Below are 21,930 nucleotides of genomic sequence, written 5' to 3'. Positions count from 1 at the left end.
TGGCTTGGCACACTATCCACGGGACCTGCTGGGAGATGTAGAAAAGAAACTTCACGGGCTCAGAGAGGGCAAGACACTTGCGCAAGGTCACCCGCCAGGAGGGAGAGGTAGCAGGGTCAACTTTCTAACTCCGAGCAGGCAATCCAGCTCACAGTGGATGAAAGCCTTTGGGACAGGCAGGCAGCCAGAGAATGCTGTCAGAAGAGCCAGTTCTACCTCTTCTCTCCCCACCCACTGCCATTCCCTAGAGCTGCTGGCAGAAGCCCAGCCTCCCCTGACCGATGCTGAGCAGCGCCCCCTAGAGGGCACTGCAGTGGAAGCAGGCTGCTGTGGATGCTTAAGGAGATGCCTCGTGCAGACAGACACAGCCTGTCATTCCTAAATCCTACATCAGAAGAACCACTGTCTCAGCAGACGGAAAGCAAGCAAGCTGTGAACTTCACTTTCAAAGTCGGAGTTTCAGATGTGGAGCAAACAGCATGTACTTTACAACCGGCCACTGGCTGCGTAGACAGACTAAACAGGATGGGCCTTGCGCTAAGTGCAAGCCAGGAAGGACTCTGAATGCTACAATTAACCAGTAACGTAATGATAAGCAAATTACTTAACCTCCCAGAATCTCAATTTTCTCATCAATAAATTAGGATAATAGCACCTCGCTGGGATGGATGAGTGGAAACTGAATCACTGCACTCAAACAAACGAACATTCTCACTTCCGCCACTCTCCAGGCACAATACACAGGGCAAGACTATGACCACTGGTCCTGCTAGGGACACAGCCATTAAAATGACAAGTAAAGGGGGACTTGTAAAAGCCCTCATAGTCCAGTACTCCCGTTACACACAGGGGGTGAGGATAATAGACTCTCTGACTCTCCAACATGACACTTGCCCGGGGTCTTAGCAAGGAGGCAAGTTTCAAGTGTACTAGGCTAAATGTCTACACTGGAGGGAAATTGCTTGTTGAAGTCATCTGTTTTAAAACAATTAAAACCAGACTCAGTTTACTGGACACAGTGGTCTGTGCCTATGCCCTCAGCAGCTAACGGGATGAAGCAGAAGAGCCACTGTCACAAACAGTGAGACTCGCTTCTCAACAGAACCAACAGCAAGTGAGCCTGGCGGGACGAGGAGGGCCCGGCAGGCAAGAGCTACAGAGGAAGATCTTGTCTCAATGTAAATAGGCAAAGTGGTGGTACTCTTCAAGCCTGGCTTACGATTACTTTTACAAAGATTAATTTTTTATGTGTATTGAGTGTTCTGATTAAATGTATGTCTATGTACGTATGTGCAGTGCCCGAAAGGGCCAGAAGAGGGTACCAGATCCTCTGAAACTGTAGGATGGTACTTATAAGTCACCATGTGAGCGCTGGGAATCCAACCTCAGTCCTTTGGAAGAACAGCCAGCCAGGGCTCTTAACTGCTGAATCTTCTCTCTAGCGCCAAGGGTGTGATTTCTTAGAAATCAGTAAGCAAATCAAGTTCCTTTATATGTAAACTCTTATGTCAAAACTCTCTCCTATGACCCCACCAAGGCCATCACAGTGTCAGCTCTAACTGTAGTCTGTGGAGCAAAGGCCTGATTACACAGAACCTGGATTGCTTCCCAATCCAGGAAGCAAGTCCTGCTCCGTGAACAACAGTCCCCAAGACCAAGGCCACACCCACCCGGGGGTGACTGATGTACTGGACCTTCCGGAGACGCTTTGAGGAAAGATTCTGAATGATTTTACCAGAATGCTTGAGAAGACCAATCTTAGCCTGACTTGGATGTTATACAGAGTAGCCAGCATATGGCTATGAGCACCAAGAATCTATTTTTAGGAGGTGGAGGCAGGAAGAGCAGCTCTTGAGATGCTGAAAGCAGTGAAGACCCTCATCCTCTCCTGACCACCAGCAGCAGCTATAGCAAGAACTTCTCTGTGGCCATATTAACAAGTCTTGCTTCTGAATTTCCCTGCCTCCAGAACTGAGAGGAAGGGGCTTCCATTGTTTATAAATTATCCAGTCTAAGGTATTTGGCCACAGCAGCCCAAACAGACTAGACTGATGTACTGATTTTTGATACTCGTAACTGCACAGCCTTGTGTGCAAGCACACACGTACAGCAGGGCGGTATGGGCCCAGCTGGCTTCCTATTGTGTTTCTGAATAGCTTGTGAGGTACAAGCCACTTTTGGATCCAACCAGAATCAAATGTGAGGAAAATAAATCACCTATTTCCTCTCCTCCTGCAATTCAGCTCTCTCTGTTCCGGACCTCCATCCACCACAGAGAAGAGCAGCGGCCATTTACTGAGCACTTACTATGTCTTACTTAGTATGGAGCCACACTCCATCACTGACACTGTAGGCCTGACTGCGTGCTAGGTAAGCACAGGCATTCCCTGCTTCACCTCATCTGACTGCTGGCCCTAACAGGGAGCAGGCAGTCCAGGGCACCAAGCCCAAAGATGCAAAACTCAACAGAAAAGGGGGCAGGATTTAAACGCAGAGAGCTTGGCTTAAGCGCCAAGGTTCGCACATTCAAGAACAGCCTTGTTGCTAGGGCAGAGAAAACACTAGCCACACCCATTCAGTTCTGGAGATGTGTGGAGGAAACATCCGAAATGAAGACAGATCTGTGCTCCTGGGCCCCAATGGGAAGGAGGAAGGGGTGGAGATGGGTCTCGACTCCCTCAGCTTCAGTCCACCAGCGGCAGGCTGCCTGGAGGGAGCACCAGGGCCACGTGGAGTGAAGGGGGCACACACAGATACTGAGTTCCTTTTACATTCTGAGCAAGTGAGTGAACTGCACAGAGGTCAGTGTCCTGTGCTCCCTCACCACCAGGGTACCCTCCAAGGAAACAAGGTGACCAGAGGTACCCACTAAATCAACGACATCTTACAACTCTTGAGCCTGGAGGGACCCCAGTGCTCTGATATCCAAGCCACAGACTGAGGCGTGGCACAGAGGGGATGCTTCGACCACACACACAGCACATGGACTTCAGGGTCCTCGCACAGTGCCCTTGTTACCCCACGGCATTTCTGGGGATACCATCCAGAAGACGGGGCTGAGGGAGGTTCACAGGAGGAATGGAGAGTGAGCCGGGCTTGGCCAGCACTGCTTTTCTTCTGGACAGTAAATCTAGCAGGGGCATCACGCTGGCCATTTTATGGCTGGGCCTGCTTTAGGAAGAGGGGAAAGCAGATGTAAAGGAAACCATGGAATGGTGATAAAAGGGCACGCAAGCCCAGCAAGCACGGAGTTGGAGGCCGGCCAGGCAGAAAAACACGCCCGACCACAGTTAGTGTGCTCAGCAGCAGACTACAGCAAAACCAAATGAGAACTGAGAAGCCACAGCGGGGCTGAGCCTTTCACCCTGTCAGAGGAGCAGAACTCGGGTCCAGTGAGCCCTGGACAGACATGCCCTGCCCCACCTTCTCGCCAAGTTTATCTAGAAATGATCTTCACACCTTAAACATCCTCAGACCCCAAAGCCCAAACACCATTTATCAGCCAAGTCAGTGGAACTGTGTGAGTCCTAACTTGGGCCCCAAGGCACCACGGTGAGGCCCCCTCGGTGAGCAGCTGAGCTCGCTGGAAGACAGCCATGCAGCTCCTCGCCTCGGTGACAGACGACACAGCTCCTTTCTAGCCAGCTTCATGCTTTCTTTACCTCCCATACAGTGAAGTTCTCCTCAACCCTCCTGGTTCAGAGACCCCGAATCACATGACTGTTTGGGTTTGAAACACAATTTGGGTCCATGAAGCACCCCTCACTATGTTCCCCACATCTGTTTGCACAGTCATATCAGATGCTATGACGGAGCCTGAATCCACGGGATGGGGGCAGCGGAGCACCAGGAGCCCTTCTAGCCACCCACTCTGACCCCTCAAGAATGGAGCCTTCCTCTAAAACCACCCTGGACACCCAGGGCCTCAGCATTCCCAGAGAAGCCAGACCAACTCTAAGGGTTGGAACCACACCTCTCAAGGCGAGGAGAAAGCGGGCCTGCGCTCACTCGCCGGAAAATGTCCAGTACTTAATTAGCCTCTCCTCCAAAACACAAGATGAAATATGTGGAAGAGAAGAGCAGTGGTTCAGGCCTGCAGCCCACACTCAGGAGGCCGAGTCGAGAGCGACGGCTCACTGGTTAAGGGCACTTGCTACCTCGCAGGGGCCCAATGCCCTCTTCTGACCTCAGACGGCACCTGCATGCATATGGCGCACATTTGTACACTCGGACCCTAGACAGACAAGATAAATACAAAGAAATCCTACGGCTTAAAAAAAAAACAAACCCTTTAAAACAAACAAAGCAATGGCCAGTGAGAGGGCTCAGCAGGTAAAGGCACTTGCCACCAAGCCTGATGGCCTCAGGGCCATGACCCCTGGACCCAATTGAGTGGGGGGTGTTCGGGAGGGAGGTGTGAAACAAATGACTCTTGCCAGCTGTCCTCTGTCCTCTTTACATCTCCACATGTGTGCTACATCCAGCCCACATGAAATAAATTCGTAAAAAAAACCACTATAAAACAAAACACATAGAAAACTCTTATTTGAGGCAGGGTCTTGCTACGTAGACCAGGATAGCCTCAAACTTGGGGCTGCTGCCTCCAAGGGCTGAGATTAGATAAAGCATGCATTATCCCGCGTGGCTGCCAAGCCTATTTTTTAAAGCTGCACTATAACTATCTCTCCCTGGAAGATGTGCGTAAGGCAGGCTTCCGGACACATGCTGTGAACAGTCTTACAATGTGGAGAAGCTGGTAACGTTCTTATTGTGCATTCAATTACAGACGAGGTCTGGCTGGCTATACGGTGCTGGCTGGCCTGGAATTTGCAATGCTCCTCTGCCCACAAGTGTGGGAATAACAGGTGGTGCTACCACATGGAGTTTTGTTTTTTTCCCCAGGCTGGGGCTCAGATAGCCCAGGCTACTCACTCCGTAACCAAGGATGATCCTGAACCCCTACGGATCTGCTGCTTAACCTTACCGGGTGCCAGGGTTAGAGCCAGGCACCACCGCAGTTGCTTTGAAGCTTATTTTTAACTCTCCAAAATCAGTACAGTTGGTCCTTTGGTATCCAAGAGGGTTGGGAACTGAACCGCCCACCTCCCCACCTGCAGTGATCTGACTGAGAAGTAGCCCCCACAGGCTCCTGTACTGAACACTTGGTCCCTGGATGGTGGGACTGTCTGGGGAGGCTGGGAAACTCTTAGAAGGTGCAGCCAGCCTTGCTGGAGAAGGCGCGTCATTGCGGGCCGGCTTTGACAGTTTATAGCTCTCCTGACTGACTGTTCACACTCCACTTCCTGTGTGGGTAAAGATGCATCCCACCCGCTCTCTGCTCCCCAACACTGTGGGCCCCCAACCCAAATAAATGTTCTTTTGTGCAAAGTACTATCTAAGCAGAGTAGTCCAAGTACCGGACAGGTACCACAGCCTCAGACACTGTGTATCCACTCTCATTTTTATTTTTGCTTGGTTTTTGGTTTTCAAGATAGGGTTTCTCTGTGTAGACCTGCTGACCTAGAGATCACTATGTAGACCATGCCAGCCTTGACCTTGGATTTTGTTTTTAAAATGTCATTTTCTGTGTATGTCTGTGCATGTGTTCTCCAATATTCCTGGAGGCCAGAAGAGGGTGTCAGATCCTTTGAAGCTGGAGTTAAAGGCATTTGGGAGTCACCCAGTGTGGACCTGAGATCGGGAGTCACCCAATGTGGACCTGAGATTTGAACTCCATCTAATCCCCTCTGGTAGAGCAGTAAGTAATCTTAATCACTGAGCCCCTCGTCCCGGTTTTTGTTTGACTTTATTTTTTAAGAAAGGGTCTTGGGCAGGAGAGATGGCTCAGTGGTTAAGAGCACTGACTGCTCTTCTAAAGGTCCTGAGTTCAAATCCCAGCAACCACATGATGGCTCACAATTATCTGCATAACTATAGTGTACTCATATACATAAAATAAATAAAATAAATCTTAAAAAAAAAAAAAGACAGGGTCTTGTGTAGCCCAGTCCAGTCTCGAACTTGATATATAGCTAAGGCTGGCCTTGAACTCTGGAGCCCCGTCTCTGCCTCCTGAGTACTGGGATTATAGGTGTACACCACCTCACCTGGCCCCCTCCTGGACAGTTTATATCAACTCTAGGTTGCTCATAATACTTACTATAACAAAATTTACATGCAAATGGATGTTACATTATTTAGGAAATAATGACCAGAGAGAAAGAGAGAGAGAGAGAGAGAGAGAGAGAGAGAGAGAGAGAGAGAGAGAGAGAGAGAGAGAGTTTTATATCCCTGCTGTAGCTGTGAACAAATAGCCCCTCTCATAGCTTCTGTGGTGTATTTTCTCACTTGTGCACGCTTTGCTGAGTTGCCCATTTAAAAATATTGCTAATGTTGAAGTCCCTAAGCACACAGAGGCCACCAAGCCATATGACTGAGCAATATTACCAATCAATTCACTAGCAACTCTTACTGAGAACCTTAATGCAAAAATACTCAGCGCGCCGGTGGTGGTTTAGCACGCCTTTAATCCCAGCACTTGGGAGGCAGAGGCAGATGGATTTCTGAGTTCGAGGCCAGCCTGGTCTACAAAGGCTGAGTTCTGAGTTCCAGGACAGCTAGGGCTACACAGAGAAACCCTGTCTCGAAAACAACAACAACAACAACAACAACAACAAAAAAAAATACTCAGTGTATGCCAGTTGCTTTTCTATTGCTATAATAAAATCCCATAACCAAGGAGACTTAAAAAAAAAAAGGGTTTATTTGGGCTTCTGGCTATAGAAAGTTAGACTCTGATGGCTGAAGCAGCAGCTGACAGCTCACATCTGGAACCACAAGCTGGAGGCAGAGCACTAACTCGGGGTATGGAGAATGTCTAAAACCTCAAAACTGGGCTCCAATGATATATTTCTTCCAGCAAGCCACACCTCCTAGTGACCCCCAAATAGCCACCAACAGGGGATATCAGACACTTGGGGGAGACATCCTGCTCAAGTCACCACAACAATGTACATCCTAAGCAGAGGATAAAAGAAATTGTGATCAGGCCTGGAGGGCACAGCTCAGTGGCAGAATAGAGGCCTAGCATGAGAAACAGCCCTAGGTTAGAGGCCCAACACCTACCCACCCCCCAAAAGGAAACCATTTTAAAGGAAAGTCAGTAAGCAGCAGCTCTGGCAGGGAGCCAGACAGGAGAGACCATGAGGGCTGACCCTGCAGAAAGGAAGCCATCTCAACTTGCAGACCACGTCACATGGAGGAAGTGAAGCTTGCTCCAGGCAGGCAGAACGAGGTTGCTCACAGGGCCCCAGAGAACAGCAGCCACGCAGAGACACTCACTGGGCTACAGGACCAGAAGAAACTCGGGAGAAAAGTGCTGGTCCTACAGTTTCACTCCTGGGGACTTCCCTAAAGAAAGACAACAGGGGGCAAGTAGAATAGGCAGGCAGACGTCTGTCTACTGCACAGCACAGGAAAGAAGTAACAAGCCTCAACTAATAATCACATGACACCCCCCCTCCCCGACAGAACACTGGCTACAATGCCTTCTCCAGGTGCCATGAACATAATACTCTGTGGTCTTCACACCCAACACTTTGAAGGCCACATGAGGGACTACATAATAGGCAGCTCTCTCTCTCTCTCTCTCTCTCTTTCACACACACACACACACACACACACATGCACTCGCAGACACATGTATAAGCATGCATGACACATACACACTGCTGAACAATGTATACACACACATACACACATATGCACACGCATGCACATGCACACACCTGCACACACACACATTACCCCCAGCACCCTGTTACTGCTGGGGAAGCTAATCAGGAGCCACAGATCAAAGTTTGAGTTCAGCTACACAGAGAAACCCTGTCTCAAAAAACAAAACAAAACAAAAACAAAGTTTGAGTTAAAGCCATCACTGGACTTCTTTGAGCAATCAGAACACCTGCTTCAAGCCCTGCCTCAGCTGACATTAGCAGTGTATGTACCTTACACCACTTCTAGTGGAATGTTCTAAACGTAAAGGCTCTAGTGCACGGAATTCTGGGAACTCAGCAGAGGCAGGCATGCGGAGCTCTTAGGGCTGCCAGTGCCATCAGCGCTTGCCCACATTTATCCCAACACACAGTCCATTACTCAAGGCTTGGAACCTCAGCCCCTCCTCCCACTGCCCCCTTCCTTAGTGACACGGTGTAAGAGCCATCCCCACACAGCACCCAGTTCATCACACAAACGTGCAGGACCAAGATGGTCCGGTGCCTGGAACCCAGCAACTGGGAGGTAGAGGGAAGAAGAACGGGCATCAAGGCCATCCCTGGAGACAGAGCAAATCCAATGCTAGTCATGGCTACAGAAGGCCATCTCAAACTTTTTATAAATTAAAATCTAACAGAAATGGCGCAGGACCTGAGGTCAGCCTTAGCTCTGTCTGCACTCTGCCAACCAGTCATACAGTGGGAGGAGCCCTCCTGGGGACCCAGCAACTAGTGATCTATGATTTCAACAACTAGTTCTTCTGGGGCTAGGCATGTGGTTCAGCTGGTAGGATACCTGCCCAACAGGCAAGAAGTCCTGCACTGGATCCACAGGGCCACAGAGAACCAGGCATGGTAGCATATGCCTATAACACTAAATGGAGACTTAGAAGTTTTGGGTCATCTATGATGACACAGGAAGTTTGAGATCAGCATGGTCAACCTGAGCCCTCTGCTAACCCCTGTCTCAAGAACAACAACAAAGCTAGAAGGAAGAATTCTGAACATTCTCACCATAAACAATGATAAATGCCCAAATATACATTCTATAAAATACACATGGACATAATTTTATGTTCAGACCATGTTGTTCTTGTACTAGCCAAGTGGTCTATAAGACATCTCAGAACCTTCTAAGCCTCCATTTCCATATCCACACATACAAATGTAGCAAGAATGGCACAGAGGCTAGCCTGGTGCTCCCCTTGCACAATCAGCATGGAAGCAACACTCACAGGGAGGCCCAAGAGCAAAGGCTGAACCCTGACTACAGGGCCCTCCCTACCTCACTCTGCCCTGAACTATACAGAATTTGGTAGTTCAGGGATTCTTAGAACTAATCCAATATGACAGTTTGCGTGATAAATGATCAACTCCTTACAGATACACAAAGTCTATTCCAAGTGCCCACATGTGAAGCCTAAGAGCTCTAGCACTGTGTACAATTACTCTGCTAATCCTCTCCCCTCTGACGACACAGGCACATGTCTACGGATGGGGAGCTGGTCTTGGAAATGAAGCGCTGCGTTGAGCTTGCAGGTCCGTAAGCAGCCATGAAGGATGCACATCTGAAGGGTTTCCCCATCACTAACCCAAAGCTGCTTTCCTCTCTCACCTCACCCCTTTGTCTCACTTCCTGCTTACTTACTAACCGTAGTCCTGCCACTACCTGCTTTAATATCAAACACATGCTGGGTCGGAAACGTGGCTTAGCTTGAAAGATTTTAACTCATCTTCTCAAGGACCCAAGTTCAGTTCCCAGCACCCATGTCAGGCGGCTCATAACCACCTCTAACTCCAGCTCCAGGGGATCAGATGCCCTCTTGTGGTCTCATGGCAAGCACACAGAGACGGGTGGGGAGGGGGAGTTGCTTTTTAATCAGGCATAAGGAGTGATGGTTCACTCCTTTAATTCCAGCACTTGGGAGGCAGAGGCAGATGAATCTCTGTGAGTTCGAGGCCAGCCTGGTCTATATAGCAAGTTCCAAGCCAGCCAGAGTTACATAGTGAGATTCTGTCTCAAAAAACAAAATAGCCAGGCAGTGGAGACGCACGCCTGTAATCCTAGCACTCTGGGAGGCAGAGGCAGGCGGATTTCTGAGTTCCAGGCCAGCCTGGTCTACAGAGTGAGTTCCAGAACAGCCAGGGCTATACAGAGAAACCCTGTCTCGAAAAAACCAAATCCAAAAATAAAATAAAATAAAATGTCAGACATGTGCCCTCAAACAAAATAATAAACTCCTGAGGCAGTGACGTTGGGGAGTCGGTGGCAATTCACAAATGTAACATGGGTGAGCAGAAGCCGAGAGGGCCCATGACAACTTGCCGTCTTCAGAAGAGAAAAAAAGTGGGCCAGAAAACAGGTTTAATATGGGAGGGGGGCTGACAAGGACCACAGACAAGCATTATGCCATGGCTCCTTCAAAGCCTCTAGGCACCAAGTATGGCTAGCACACCGAGGTTGGTCACTCACACTCAAAGAAGGAAAAAACAAATCCATTTTCCCCCCGAGTGGCTTACATTATCACCCGGAACAAAAGCCCCATTTCAAATAGCTGGTTCCCGGAGCGCAGGAGCAGGAGCAAGCTTGGTGCCGCTCAGAACTGGTGAGGTTTGCAGCCTGCCTGCTTAGAGAGCTGGTGCAACACCAAGTGCCAAGCTCACAAACCAAGCCAAGGGGTGGCCACACTCGAGGGTCCTTTTGGGTCTAACAAAATGATTCCAATTTGGAGCATGGAGCTCTTCCCAGCACGCAGTGAGTTAACAGACTATGTGCCTGGCTTTGCACTGACTCCTTCATTCCTCATATACCCACTGGAAATAGACCCCCCAACTCCCACCCCCACTCCTGAGTGCTGGGGACTGAACCCAGGGCACTTACCCTAGACAAGCACTCTCCCACTGAGCTACAGACCCGGACGGAAAAAGCTACTTTATTGTTGTTGCGTTTTAGTGGAGGGTTTTTTTGTTGGTGGTGGTTTGTTTGTTTTTGAGTCAGAGTCTCATGTGGCCCTGGATAGCTTGGAATTCAGCGATCCTCCTGCCTCTGTCTCCGAAGTACTGAGATCAAAGACATGCACTACTAAACCAGTGAAAATAGCAATTTTTATTCTCACCATTTCAGAGACAAGAAGACAGACAAGGACCCCATCCTGGTCTTCTACCTCCAGTGCACCCGCCCTTTCACAGCCTTGGAATCTAGACTGCCTGGGATCAGAGAGAAATGCCAAGAACTGCAGGCAGCTCCTGTAACTAAAGGCTGAGTGTTCGCCATCCAGCACAGCACTGGCTGCGAGCAGGATCCCAGGGGCTACTCCCAGCCTTTGGTGTCAAGAGTGAGCTGGCCTGACCTGACCATCCCTGCTCAGCTCTTCCTTTCCCCAAGACCTTGACTCTGGCTGGTTTAGCCTAGTGAAGTGGGCTTAAGAGCTCCAAAGCACCAGGCAGTGGTGGCGGCCCAGGCTTTTGATCGCAGTGCTCTGGAGGCAGAGGCAAGCAGATCTCTGTGTGTTCAAGGCCAGCCTAGTCTACAAAGTCAGTCTAGGACAGCCGGGGCTATCACACAGAGAAACCCTTTCTCAAAGAAACCAAGGGGGTAGGGGAGGAGAAAGAGAGGAAGAAAGAAACACATACACACACACACAGAAAACTGGACACTGCTAGGTCTCCCATGCAAACTGCCCTGCTCGCTCACCCACGCACCCACCGTACCTGTACTACACTGGACCACACAAACACTGATACCTATCAATTTTTACCTACCAAAAAAATGGCAGTCTCACATGGCTCATCCTCATATAGGGAAGCTGTTCACATCATTAAGAACAAATAGGCAAGTCCGTCAGTCAACAAACACCCATGGAGTCACAACACATGCCAGGGACATAGGGATATTGCTGTAGCACTCACAACAGAGCAAGAGGATTTATTGTTGTCCTCCCCAAAATAATAAACTCAGCAGACAGAATAAGAATGGGGCATGTCTGAAGCCACCTACCTCACAAGTGCCCACGGCTTGGGATGTGAATCACAGGAACATAGATAAGGGAACCCGGAGGTTCCCACCCACAGGCTTACCCACCAACAGGTCCTATCAGGCACTGTCATGAAGGCTTGATTTGCCCCCGGCTCTCTAGAAGCCATATGCTGCCATTCCTGCAGAAAGCCCTGTCCCTCCCTGTGCTGAGTCAGGCCCTACTGGTGGAGGCAGAAACACGACCAGTGCTTCAGGCTAGAAGGCTCCTTTCTAAAACGGCATGGCAGGGTCCCTCCAGCCTAAGAGCTGTTTTTCAACAATCTGACCCAAAATACAAATGACTACCTCCTATACTAAGTCCAAACTTTCTCAGTCACTGTGGCTAAACCTACAGGCTTCAGTTTCTCATCTATAAAATAACCATCCTGGAAGAATCCGACTGGCAGAAGCTTTTGGGAAGGACAGGCCTGGATTCGCATGGTAACTGCTCGTGCCTCGCTGGGCCCCCAAGCGAGTCACCACTCTGAGCTTTCATATCTTTATCTGCAACAGGAGAAAATGGTTCTAGGGCTGGGGTTGACAGAACCAGATATCTAGATTGTGGGCATCCTCTGGCAGAAGGAAAGGGGCACTTGTGACTAACTCGAGCTCTAGGAGTGGGCACACAATCAACCATGCAGTTTCCTGGTGACCTCCGATTCCAGGACCCCTCAGTGCAACCTCAAGTCCAAAGCTGTCACTTCAAATCACAGGACAGCCAGAAACAACCATTTGCAAATGTGTGCATATGAAAATGCTCATGGCTGAATGAGACTTCAACAGAGGGGCTGTCTGCAGGGTGCACACCAGAAATCCTCGACAGTGGCCAGAGATGGTTCAGCATGGAAAGGAAGGTGCTTGCCGTACAAACCCCACAAACTGAGTTCAATCCCTGGAATTCATACAAAGTTGGAAGGAGTTGTCTCTGATTTACACACACACACACACACACACACACACACACACACACACACACACACACACCATCTTCAACAGAGGCTGGGTGTGACAGTACAAACCTTTAATCCTAGTACTTTAGAAGTGAAGGCAGGGGCCCTGGAGATATGTCTCAGCAGTTAAGAGCACTGACTGCTCTTCCAAAGGTCCTAAGTTCAAATCCCAGCAACCACACGGTGGCTCACAACCATCCGTAATGAGATCTGACGCCCTCTTCTGGTGTGTCTGAAGACAGCAACAGTGTACTTACTTTTTATAATAATAAACCTAAGCGAGCAGGGACTGAGCGAGCAAGGTTAACAGGAGTGAGCAGAGCTGACCAGAGCGAGCAGAAGTCCTAAATACAATTCCCAGTACCCACATGGCAACCATCTGTATAGCTACAGTGTACTCATATACATAAAATATTTTTTTTTAAAAAGTGGAGGCAGGAAGATGAGGAACTCAAAGGCATTCTATAGACGAAGCAACCTGCACCCCAAGCCTAGGTCCTGCACCCCAAGCTAGGTCCTGCACCCCAAGCTTAGGTGAGGTCACCAGACAGAGATACAGACAGTAAAAGCATGCCCATGTTGCACAGGGAGAAATTCTGGAGTGGCTCTGAGAGGCCAACCTGCTAGGGCGAGATTGCAGTACAGGGTGGGCGCACACATGCTCCTCCCCATTTAGTAGTACAAACTACAACAGAGGAGAAACATGAATATATAAAACCAGGGAAAGCCAGCAAGCTCCAAGCCTCCAGCAGAGAAACCCTGATCAAGGGGACATGGGCGAGCCTGACCTGAACCCCTTATGCCAGCCACAGCTCCCCGGAAAACCCCCTGGTGCCACTCGGAAGCTACGTAAGAGCCATTTGCACCAGCTGAGCTGGTACAGGCAAAGGTATCTTTCACAGTTTGGAGCACAACCACACATCATAATAACATTTTGGTCAAGAACCAATGACGCACGCCATGTGTGGTCCCTAAGCTGAGAGCGCCTGGTGAGAAGAACCTAGTCATGAGGCATGGGCTGGGTTTTAAGTTAGAGATGGTTCCCCTGGCAAATACAATCCCGCAATTTTTTTTATCTGTAAGAGCACTAAGGTAGCGGCCAGTCAGAAAATGGTTTTAGAGGAGATGCTGATGAGTTCAGCACAAGAAGAGGAAGCTTCAGAGAGCAGTTTAAGCAGAAGTTCAGGGTCAGAGCCTGCATTTCCCCACACTGTGGTAAGAAATCTGAGGCCAGAAGCACTAGACTAGCATTCTCTCTCACCAGGCTGGAGTTTACCCGGGCTGGTCCCTAAGGCTGCCAGCTTTGGGTTAGGGGCTCCAACTACAGCAGTCTCCCAAGGGTGGTGCTGCCTCCCAGCCCAGTTGCGAGGGTGCAGGAAAGGCCAGCCTTTGACTTCTCATGGTAATAAATAAAATTAACCTTGAAAGAGCAGCCAGCATGCCTCTCACACTTTAACCATGCCAGGCACTGCCTACAGTTTCCATACACGCTCAGGCAATCCCATTAATAACCTCTCCACAGCAAAGCCACGGGCAGTAACCACCGTGGCAGGACGATGGTAACTGCCAGGCCATTGCTTTGGAGCAAACAGGATTAAAGGGTTGCAAACGGCCACAGGGAAGGTAGAGTTGTTGGAAGCAGGGTGGCAGCAGGGAGAGAGTGGGGGGGGAGGCACAGGCGAGGGAAAGCAAGGAGGCCCACCCGCCCGCCGGGCGCCTGCCCGCTCGTCCGCGTCCGTGTGGGGCTCTCATCCCCCTCCCTCTATGTGTGTCTCCAGCTCCCCCAGAAGTTTAAGACTGGGGTAGATGTAAGAGCTGTCCACAGAATGAATGACAAGGAGAACATGGCTAGGGGTGGGGGAGGCTGGAGAGATGGCTCAGCGGTTAAGGACACTACTTCCTCTTTCAGAGGACCCAGGTTCCGTTCCCAGCACCCACTCGGTGGCTCCAAATCACCCCTAAGTCCAGTTCCAGAGCCGACACTCTCTTCTGACGTCCACAGGCACCAGGCATGCATGTGGTACACAGACACATTTGTAGGCAAAACACTCATACACATGAAATAAATAAACCTTATAAAGAAAGAAAGAAAAACAACCACAGGCAGCGGGGCCCGGAGTCAGGACAGCCCAGGCAGGCCCTGGTTTCCTCATCTGTACCATGAGAGTAGCGTGGGCCCGTCTCGGACAACTGCATGGGATATGAAAACAGCCCTTTAAGGCAGCTCCCGCTGCTGACAGCCATGCTGCAGAACCTCCTACACAGCAGAATGCCTCTGTAGTCGGGGTAGGGGGGTGGGGGGATGGGGGGATTGGGGGATGGGGGGTGGTCTCAGGCACTGACGTGCCTACAAGCTACAGCACACTGGGCTAAATAACAAGTCACCAACCAGCAGGCCCAAGCTGGCTGTCACTGGGCTAACCATGCAGAATGCCCACTCAGTGTTAACCATCTATCAAGGCTCTATGGGTCCCATCATGTAGGATTTAAACTGATCAGAAATAGTTGTTTTGCCGGGCGGTGGTGGTGAACGCCTGTAATCCCAGCAGTCTGGGAGACAGAGGCAGGTGGATTTCTGAGTTGGAGGCCAGCCTGGTCTACAGAGTGAGTTCCAGGACAGCCAGGGCTACAGAGAGAAACCCTGTCTCGGGGGGGAAAAAAAAAGTTGTTTTGTCAATGACAAATCACCCAATCAGAAAGCCTTCGTGGCGATCTCTGGGGGGCAGATGTAGCCGTCAACCAGTTGGCAGCTCTCTCCAGCTCACTGTGCCTATCGGCCTTTCTCCACCACACCGTCCTTCCCAGGTAGCCTGGCCAGACTTTGGCACCTCTCAGGTGTATATACCTATGAATGCCCCCCTTTCCCCCCTCCTCCATCTGCAGGAGCTCTTTACACAGCACGGCCAAAGGACGTGTGCTAAAATACCATCGCTCTCTCGGCCTGCTCAAATTTCCACCTGCTCTGGGAGAAATGTCACTGGCTCCACACTGTCCAGACCAAATGCAAACCCCTGAGCTTAGCAACTGGCATCTGGCGGCAAACACTTCCTCTCCGTGTCTACCCAGTGGTTCTCAAACCCACCCGCTGACATCACACTGACCTTGGACTTGGTACAGCGGACTCTCAGGCAGATGGAGCCCCACCCAAGCCTCCCCCTTCCTCTTTGGCTGGGCAAGGTCTTCCTGGGCTTCGGGCCCAGCCCCCAAGCTGACCAAGGTCGGGAATGTCTACAGGGCTTCCTGGAAGAGGTGGAACACCTGACTAAGTCGCACACGTGGCCTCCAGAGTTCTTCCCCAGAACTTTTCCCTGTCAGCTTACAAAACTTCTTCAACACACCTCACCTCCTCTCCAGGGTGAGAGGACAGGGACTGTGGCTTCTGTTTGTGTCACATACAGTTGGGTGTACAAAATATGACAGAGAGTAGCTATAGCCCCAGCTTATTGTGTGGAACGTTTATTTAAAAATGTCATTTCAGGACCAACGATGGAAGAAGAGAACCGACTTCCCAGAGTTATCCTCTGTCCTCCACACACTGACTGTGGAGCACCTCCCCCCACATGAAGAAGATAAATTTAAAACCATTTCCTTTTCCTAGTGTTCCTATGCAATGTTCATCAAGGAAGGAGGGGAAGGGAGGAGGGGCACTCACTTAGGTCACACAGAAAGGCAATCAGGGCTCCACCCAGACACGCCCCACTCTGAAGGCAGCAAGACAACCTCCTCTCAGCTCTCACTACCTGCTTACCCAGTGCCCTGGAACAACACTTCCTGAGCACCAGGCAGCCAGTGCGTGGTACAGGTGATAAGGCTCTGCTCGGACAGGCCATCCCAGGCGAGCCAGGTGAGCCAGCATTCCGTCGTTGCCCCCTCAAAGGGGACTCCACCCATAAAGACACCATATCCAAATCTGATTCTCTCTCTCTCTCTCTCTCTCTCTCTCTCTCTCTCTCTCTCTCTTGTGATTTTTGATTGAGGATCTCTATGTATCCCAGCTGGCCTGGAGCCCTACTCTATAGAGTAGGAAGGCCTTGGGTTCACAGAGATCTGCCTGCTTCTGCCTCCCAAGCACTGGGATTTTTGATGGAGTTCACACCCATGTCTAGCTCTAAGTCTAGTTTCTTATACACTGCTGTCTGTGGTCCACGGCTGACCCTTCATCAAGCTTTTGCAAGGCAAAACCTCACAGCTTCTGGCAGAGTGGATGGCACATGGCTAGAGCCCCACAAATATCTCCACCTCCTTACACTGAAACGTGTCTGTGGGTGCCTAGCACAGCACTGTACTAGCCGATCCCAGAACCAGTGAACATGCAGTAGACTCTTCCAGGCCTGCATGCCCAGCCTCAGCGAAGGACCTGCGCCCAGCCCCTATACCTGAGATCAGTACTTCTGAGACCCCCCTCCCCCACCACGCCTCACAAAGTGGCTAAACTACAGACCTGCAATTCACAGGGTTCACTTGACCTTCTGAGCTTCAGATACTCCTTGAACAAAAACAGGCTGGGCAGTCACAGTTTCTAGACCCTAGGCCGGTGACAGTGGGGGATGTCCGCCATATCCCAAGGATGCATCTCAGGATGCAGGCTGCAAACACACACACTTCATTCCGCTGGACCAAGCCGCACTGTTCCCTTCCATTTCCTCTACAGCTCATGCTTAGGAGCCTGCACTGACAGTGACTACTGTCTCCCTTATCATATGGAAAGAGTGACGACGTGTCTCTCCCACCAAGTTGCTCAGGCTGGACCTGAACTTCTGAGTAGCTGGGAGTTATAAGCGCGTGGCACTGCCCGGTTTCCAAGCTCTATCCCAGGCCCCCAACTGTGGAAGCCAGAAGACCCGCATCCGTGTCTGCCCTGCTCACTGCTGACTCCCAGCACACAGGCAGCACACAGCAGCCTTGAGATACACACACACCGAAGCAGGGGTGCCCCAAAGCTTCAGACAGGGGCCTAGTAAGTGCTTCGTAATAAGCACTTCCCATTCTGGCGAGCAAGGTTCTGAACGTTAGGTCCCTTGTCTTGAGTCCACCTTCCTCCTCCATAGAATGTAACAGTATTGCACTTCCAAATTATAAATAGAAGATCTACCTTCAAAGACACGTTTGTCATCTTCTTAACCTTAAACTAATAATCGCAGGCCACTTATCTGAAGGACACTGGCTGGATTTACTTGAACAGGGCAAACACACGTGGGGTCTCTAAGTCTATATAACTATACAACAAGTGTTTTAAAGTTCTAGTGTTTGCTTGCTTATGTATTTATCTACTTGTTGGGGGAAGGGAGACAGAACTATGTGACAGGCAGGTTAGAGGAAGCCTTGGTTCTACACATGGGTTATGGGGACTGAACTCTACTCCCCAGGTCTGGCAGCAGTCACCTCTAACCCCTGAGCCATCTCTCTGGATCTTATTCACAGGAGGAGGTATATTAGCGCCTACTCCCTGATTTCGCCTTTTAACAAGAGGAGCGAGCTCTCCTACCAGCTCTTGTCATCAAGTGCCATCTGTGTGCTAGAGTGGCAGGTCCTAAGGAGCCTCCCAGACCTCTCACTGCTCCAGCCCCACCACTGAGCACCAGCCTCTTACCTCTCAGAATAATAACCTGGAAGTCAGAAGTCACAGCTCTGCTGGTACTTTGATGCTGATGCACTTAGGGACAGTAGTAAGACTGTCTGCTAAGGGAATGTAAATAAACCCCATTTGCCTAACCATTCTTAATGGGGACAGTAACCTTGACTCCAAGAAAAATCACGGACTCCACTGCAAAGTCAAATGCAATTACAATCCCTCCCCTCGGTGGGTACGCAGAGCTGGCTAGCCACTTGCTCCACCAGCACAGTACCCACTGCAAACAGAACTATGGTCGCCTTCACTCATCAGTTATGACGCAGCCCCACTCCGCCACTTCTGGTTTGTCCAAACTACCCACACCAGGTTATCAGGTTATTCTAGCATAGTAGACAGTCAGAAACCACGCAGGGGACTGGGGTCCACGCTGAACAAGTTAATGAGCATCAAACCCTGGGTGGCTGGGCTCACAGACCATCCCAGATCACACTAAGCGATCTCCTGCTTCTTTTTTGAAACAGGGACTCACCCTCGCCTCGCTGCTGCCCAAGCTGGCCTTGAATGCCTTAAACAGCTGAGATTACAAGTAGGTGCACCACACCCAGCCTTAGATCTTTCAGAGGTAGATACTGTTCTGGGACCAGATAGACAGGGACAGAAAACATAAGACCAAAATATGTCCCCAAGGAGCTCGGGATCAGGCCCACAGGCTATACTACTGTCTCGCAGTGGCCATTTCCTAACAGGAGGGCCACCCAGGGTCTGCAGAGGTAAGCACTTGCCCTCCCTGGCCATGACTGAGCACTCTGTCATTACGGTTTGCAAACAGTGTCATTATATCAGATATACAACAGCATACAAGGAAGGCCGCTGTCTGGAGGCTGCTAGGCATGCTCCACTGGCCAAGAGTACTCTCCGCACGCATACTCTCAACAACATTTTGAATAAGTTACAGTGAATGCCCCCAAGCTTTTCTTCACCTGTCAGATGGAGAGCACAAAAGCTGAGATGACTCTGTGGGAACAAAGTCCCATCTGGCCGCTCCACCACCCTCTCCTGCTCTGGTGCTGGGAGCACACGTAGAAAACTTCGGTCTACTTTGAAGAATATCACCCAAAACTGTCTTGAACAAGTCCTTCCCCCTGCAGACTAAGGTCAGGGGTTCAGACCCCCCGGCCAGTTTTTAGCCAATAGGGAGAGTCTGAAAAACAGTCTTTCCTATGCTTTTAATCAATATATAGAAAGTTTATTAGTCAATCAGATTTAGTCGTCCCCAATTCAATTGCTTAAACAAGGAACAAGGCTCCTCAAAACCATCTAGGGTCCAAAATCCACTCCTAAACATCTCCCAGGCAGGAGAGGAGCCTCCTGTAAGGCTGTACGGAGCAGGTGGACTGCACCCTCTCAGCCTACCTGACAAGGCTTCCTTGATCATGTGAGGTAGTTCTCCAGCCCTTCCACCTAGATGGTGGGCCTGTTCTGCAGGTATCCAGGTAGATTAGGGGGTGCAGGGCTATGGGAGAGGGGAAACAACTCATCTAAGTAGCTCCTCAAGTAAGCTGCTAGCAGAGCGTGTACCTGTCCTCATTCCCAAAACAAACACCAATGAGTAGAGTCAGGGAGTTCTCTCTCGGGCCTGTGAGTTTCTGCTCACCTGATCCGAGGCACCTCCATAATCAGCAGTTCCGACCCTTACAAGCTGACAGTTCAGGGGGAAAGGAAGGCTACGCCGGCTAGGATGCATCGTGTCCAGGCCATGCGCTGGGCTGCTGAGCTTGGTGTCCCCCAAGTCCCAAGGCTGCGGGCCTCACAAGAGCGATTGTGAGTTCACCCCCCTGTCCTCTTGGCTTACCACAACGTCAGTACTCCTCTGCTCCCTACTCAGACAGGGCGCCCCTCAAGACGCGCACTGTAGGAGCTGCACTGCCACTAGGGCCTCCCGAGGGGGAAATGCCCCATTCTGCCTTCCGGGCACACAGATGCTGCCCTTCTCTCCCTCGATCGCTCGTTGGCTCGCTCTCACTCACACCGAAGCGGCCTCCTCAGAAAGGGGCAAGCCTAGGAAAGGCACAGCACCCAGACCAGACCACAACCCCCCCATCCCGGCTGGGGCGCTCCCCCGCTCGCTCGTCAGAGGCTGCCAAGAAAGAGCGTCCCAGGAACAGGGGAGGGGACACCTGGGTCAGGAGCAGGACGCGGAGCAAGCAGGGTCTACATGGGAGGGTGAGAGTGAGAGCGGCGAAGGGCTGACGCACGCTGGGCTAAGCCGTGAGAAGTCGGGGGAAGAGGACGGCTAGGGCCGGGGTGGGGGGGGGGGAGGGAGGGAGGTGCAGGAGGCGCACAGAGCTGGAGTAGAGAGGCCAGCCTTGAGGACAGCAGAGAGAAGATTCCATGACGCTGGAGGAAACAAACCTAGGCTGAGTTCACTGGAAAGGGGTTGTCGGGGTGCAGGCTGAGGTTATGGAGAGGAGAAGAAGAGTTTGGGGGAAGGCGGCCTAGCCTGGGCCACTGGAGCGAAAACCACGGTCCTAGCTGGAACCCTGGGACCGAGGCAGGGGCCCAAGTTCAGCCCATGGGATGAAGGCCTGCGAGAGGGGTGCCTGGCCTGGCCCCTGAGGGAAGGAAGGTCTAGCCTGGGATAGGCGAGACTAGCCTGGACATGCAGGGGGAAAGAACTGGGCTCCACATGGAGCCCAGGGCGGGGTCATAGGCTATCAGGGCCTCCCGCTGCCCACTCTGGACCCGAAGAGTGGCGTCTGCTTAGGGTCCGGGACCCCGCCCCTCCCCCACCCCGGATCCCCACCCTCCCCGGGCCGGCGGGTCGGCAAGGGAGTGGACGCGAGCTCCCGCGGCAAGGGGGGTCCCGGGATAGAGCCATGAGGGGGTCCCTTTACCATGGTGGCGGCGGCGGCGACGGTCCCTGTCCCGGCGTCTGTGGCTCTCCCCCCCGCAGCAGGGCCCTGCGCTTCCACTTCCCCGGGTGCCCAAGAGTGAACATCCGGGTCAGCGCCCCCCTCCCCCTCGCCTCCCCCCGCGCCGGGCAGCCACCACCTTCCTTCCCCGCCCCGGCCAGCCCGGCCCGGCCCCCAGCCGCCAGCTCGCGACCAATGAGCGCGCGGGGCCGCAGCGATCGCCAAGTATGGAGCGCCGCGCGGGGGGCGGGGACGGGGGCGGACCCTGTGGCCGAGTGGGCGTGTCCTGCCGCGAGAAGGGCGGGCCAGGCGCAACGCTCCTGCGCAGCCCAGGGCTGCCGAGTTCCGGAGGGACTGGGTCTGCTTGTGTCCCTCCTCTTGACTGTCAGCCTTGCTTCTCGCAGCCGCTGGATGCGGGGTAGCTGAGGGTGGAGCGGTTCACTGCTTCCCCTGGGCGGAGGATGCGGAAGGCGCTCAAACTAGGAGGGGACCGGCCCTCCGCGCCCCACCCGGACCCGGAACTGGTGCGCCGGACGAAGCCCGGCCCCCAAAGAGCGAGCGAGCGAGCGGAACCAGCAAGGGGACGCCGGCTCTGCCACCCCTTTTGCTGAACACCTGCGATCACGACCACGCGGGCAGCCTTTAGGTACCAAAAGATGACAGGTGGATAAGCCGTTAAGGATTCCTGCCTGCACTTCATAGTTACCAG

General features: G+C 51.7%; 1 protein-coding gene across 2 annotated transcripts in view; it reads right to left on the bottom strand.

Annotated features, from left to right (window-relative positions):
- Nucleotides 1–21,652, bottom strand: part of Capzb (capping actin protein of muscle Z-line subunit beta) — a 98,442-nt gene extending 76,790 nt beyond the window's left edge. The window contains exon 1 of one of the 2 annotated variants that reach the window (XM_052177874.1): nt 21,204–21,652. In XM_052177874.1, the coding sequence (XP_052033834.1) occupies nt 21,204–21,206 (3 nt within the window). In that variant the 5' untranslated portion in view covers nt 21,207–21,652. The remainder of the gene's footprint in view (nt 1–21,203) is intronic. The other variant, XM_052177873.1, reaches the window with a different exon arrangement.
- Nucleotides 21,653–21,930: the final 278 nt, after the last annotated feature.

The sequence above is a fragment of the Apodemus sylvaticus genome, chromosome 3 (genome assembly GCF_947179515.1).
Source record: "Apodemus sylvaticus chromosome 3, mApoSyl1.1, whole genome shotgun sequence".
NCBI classification, from domain to species: domain Eukaryota; kingdom Metazoa; phylum Chordata; class Mammalia; order Rodentia; family Muridae; genus Apodemus; species Apodemus sylvaticus.
The sequence above is the reverse complement of the archived record's forward strand: the minus strand, read 5'-3'. Positions and strand labels throughout refer to the sequence as shown.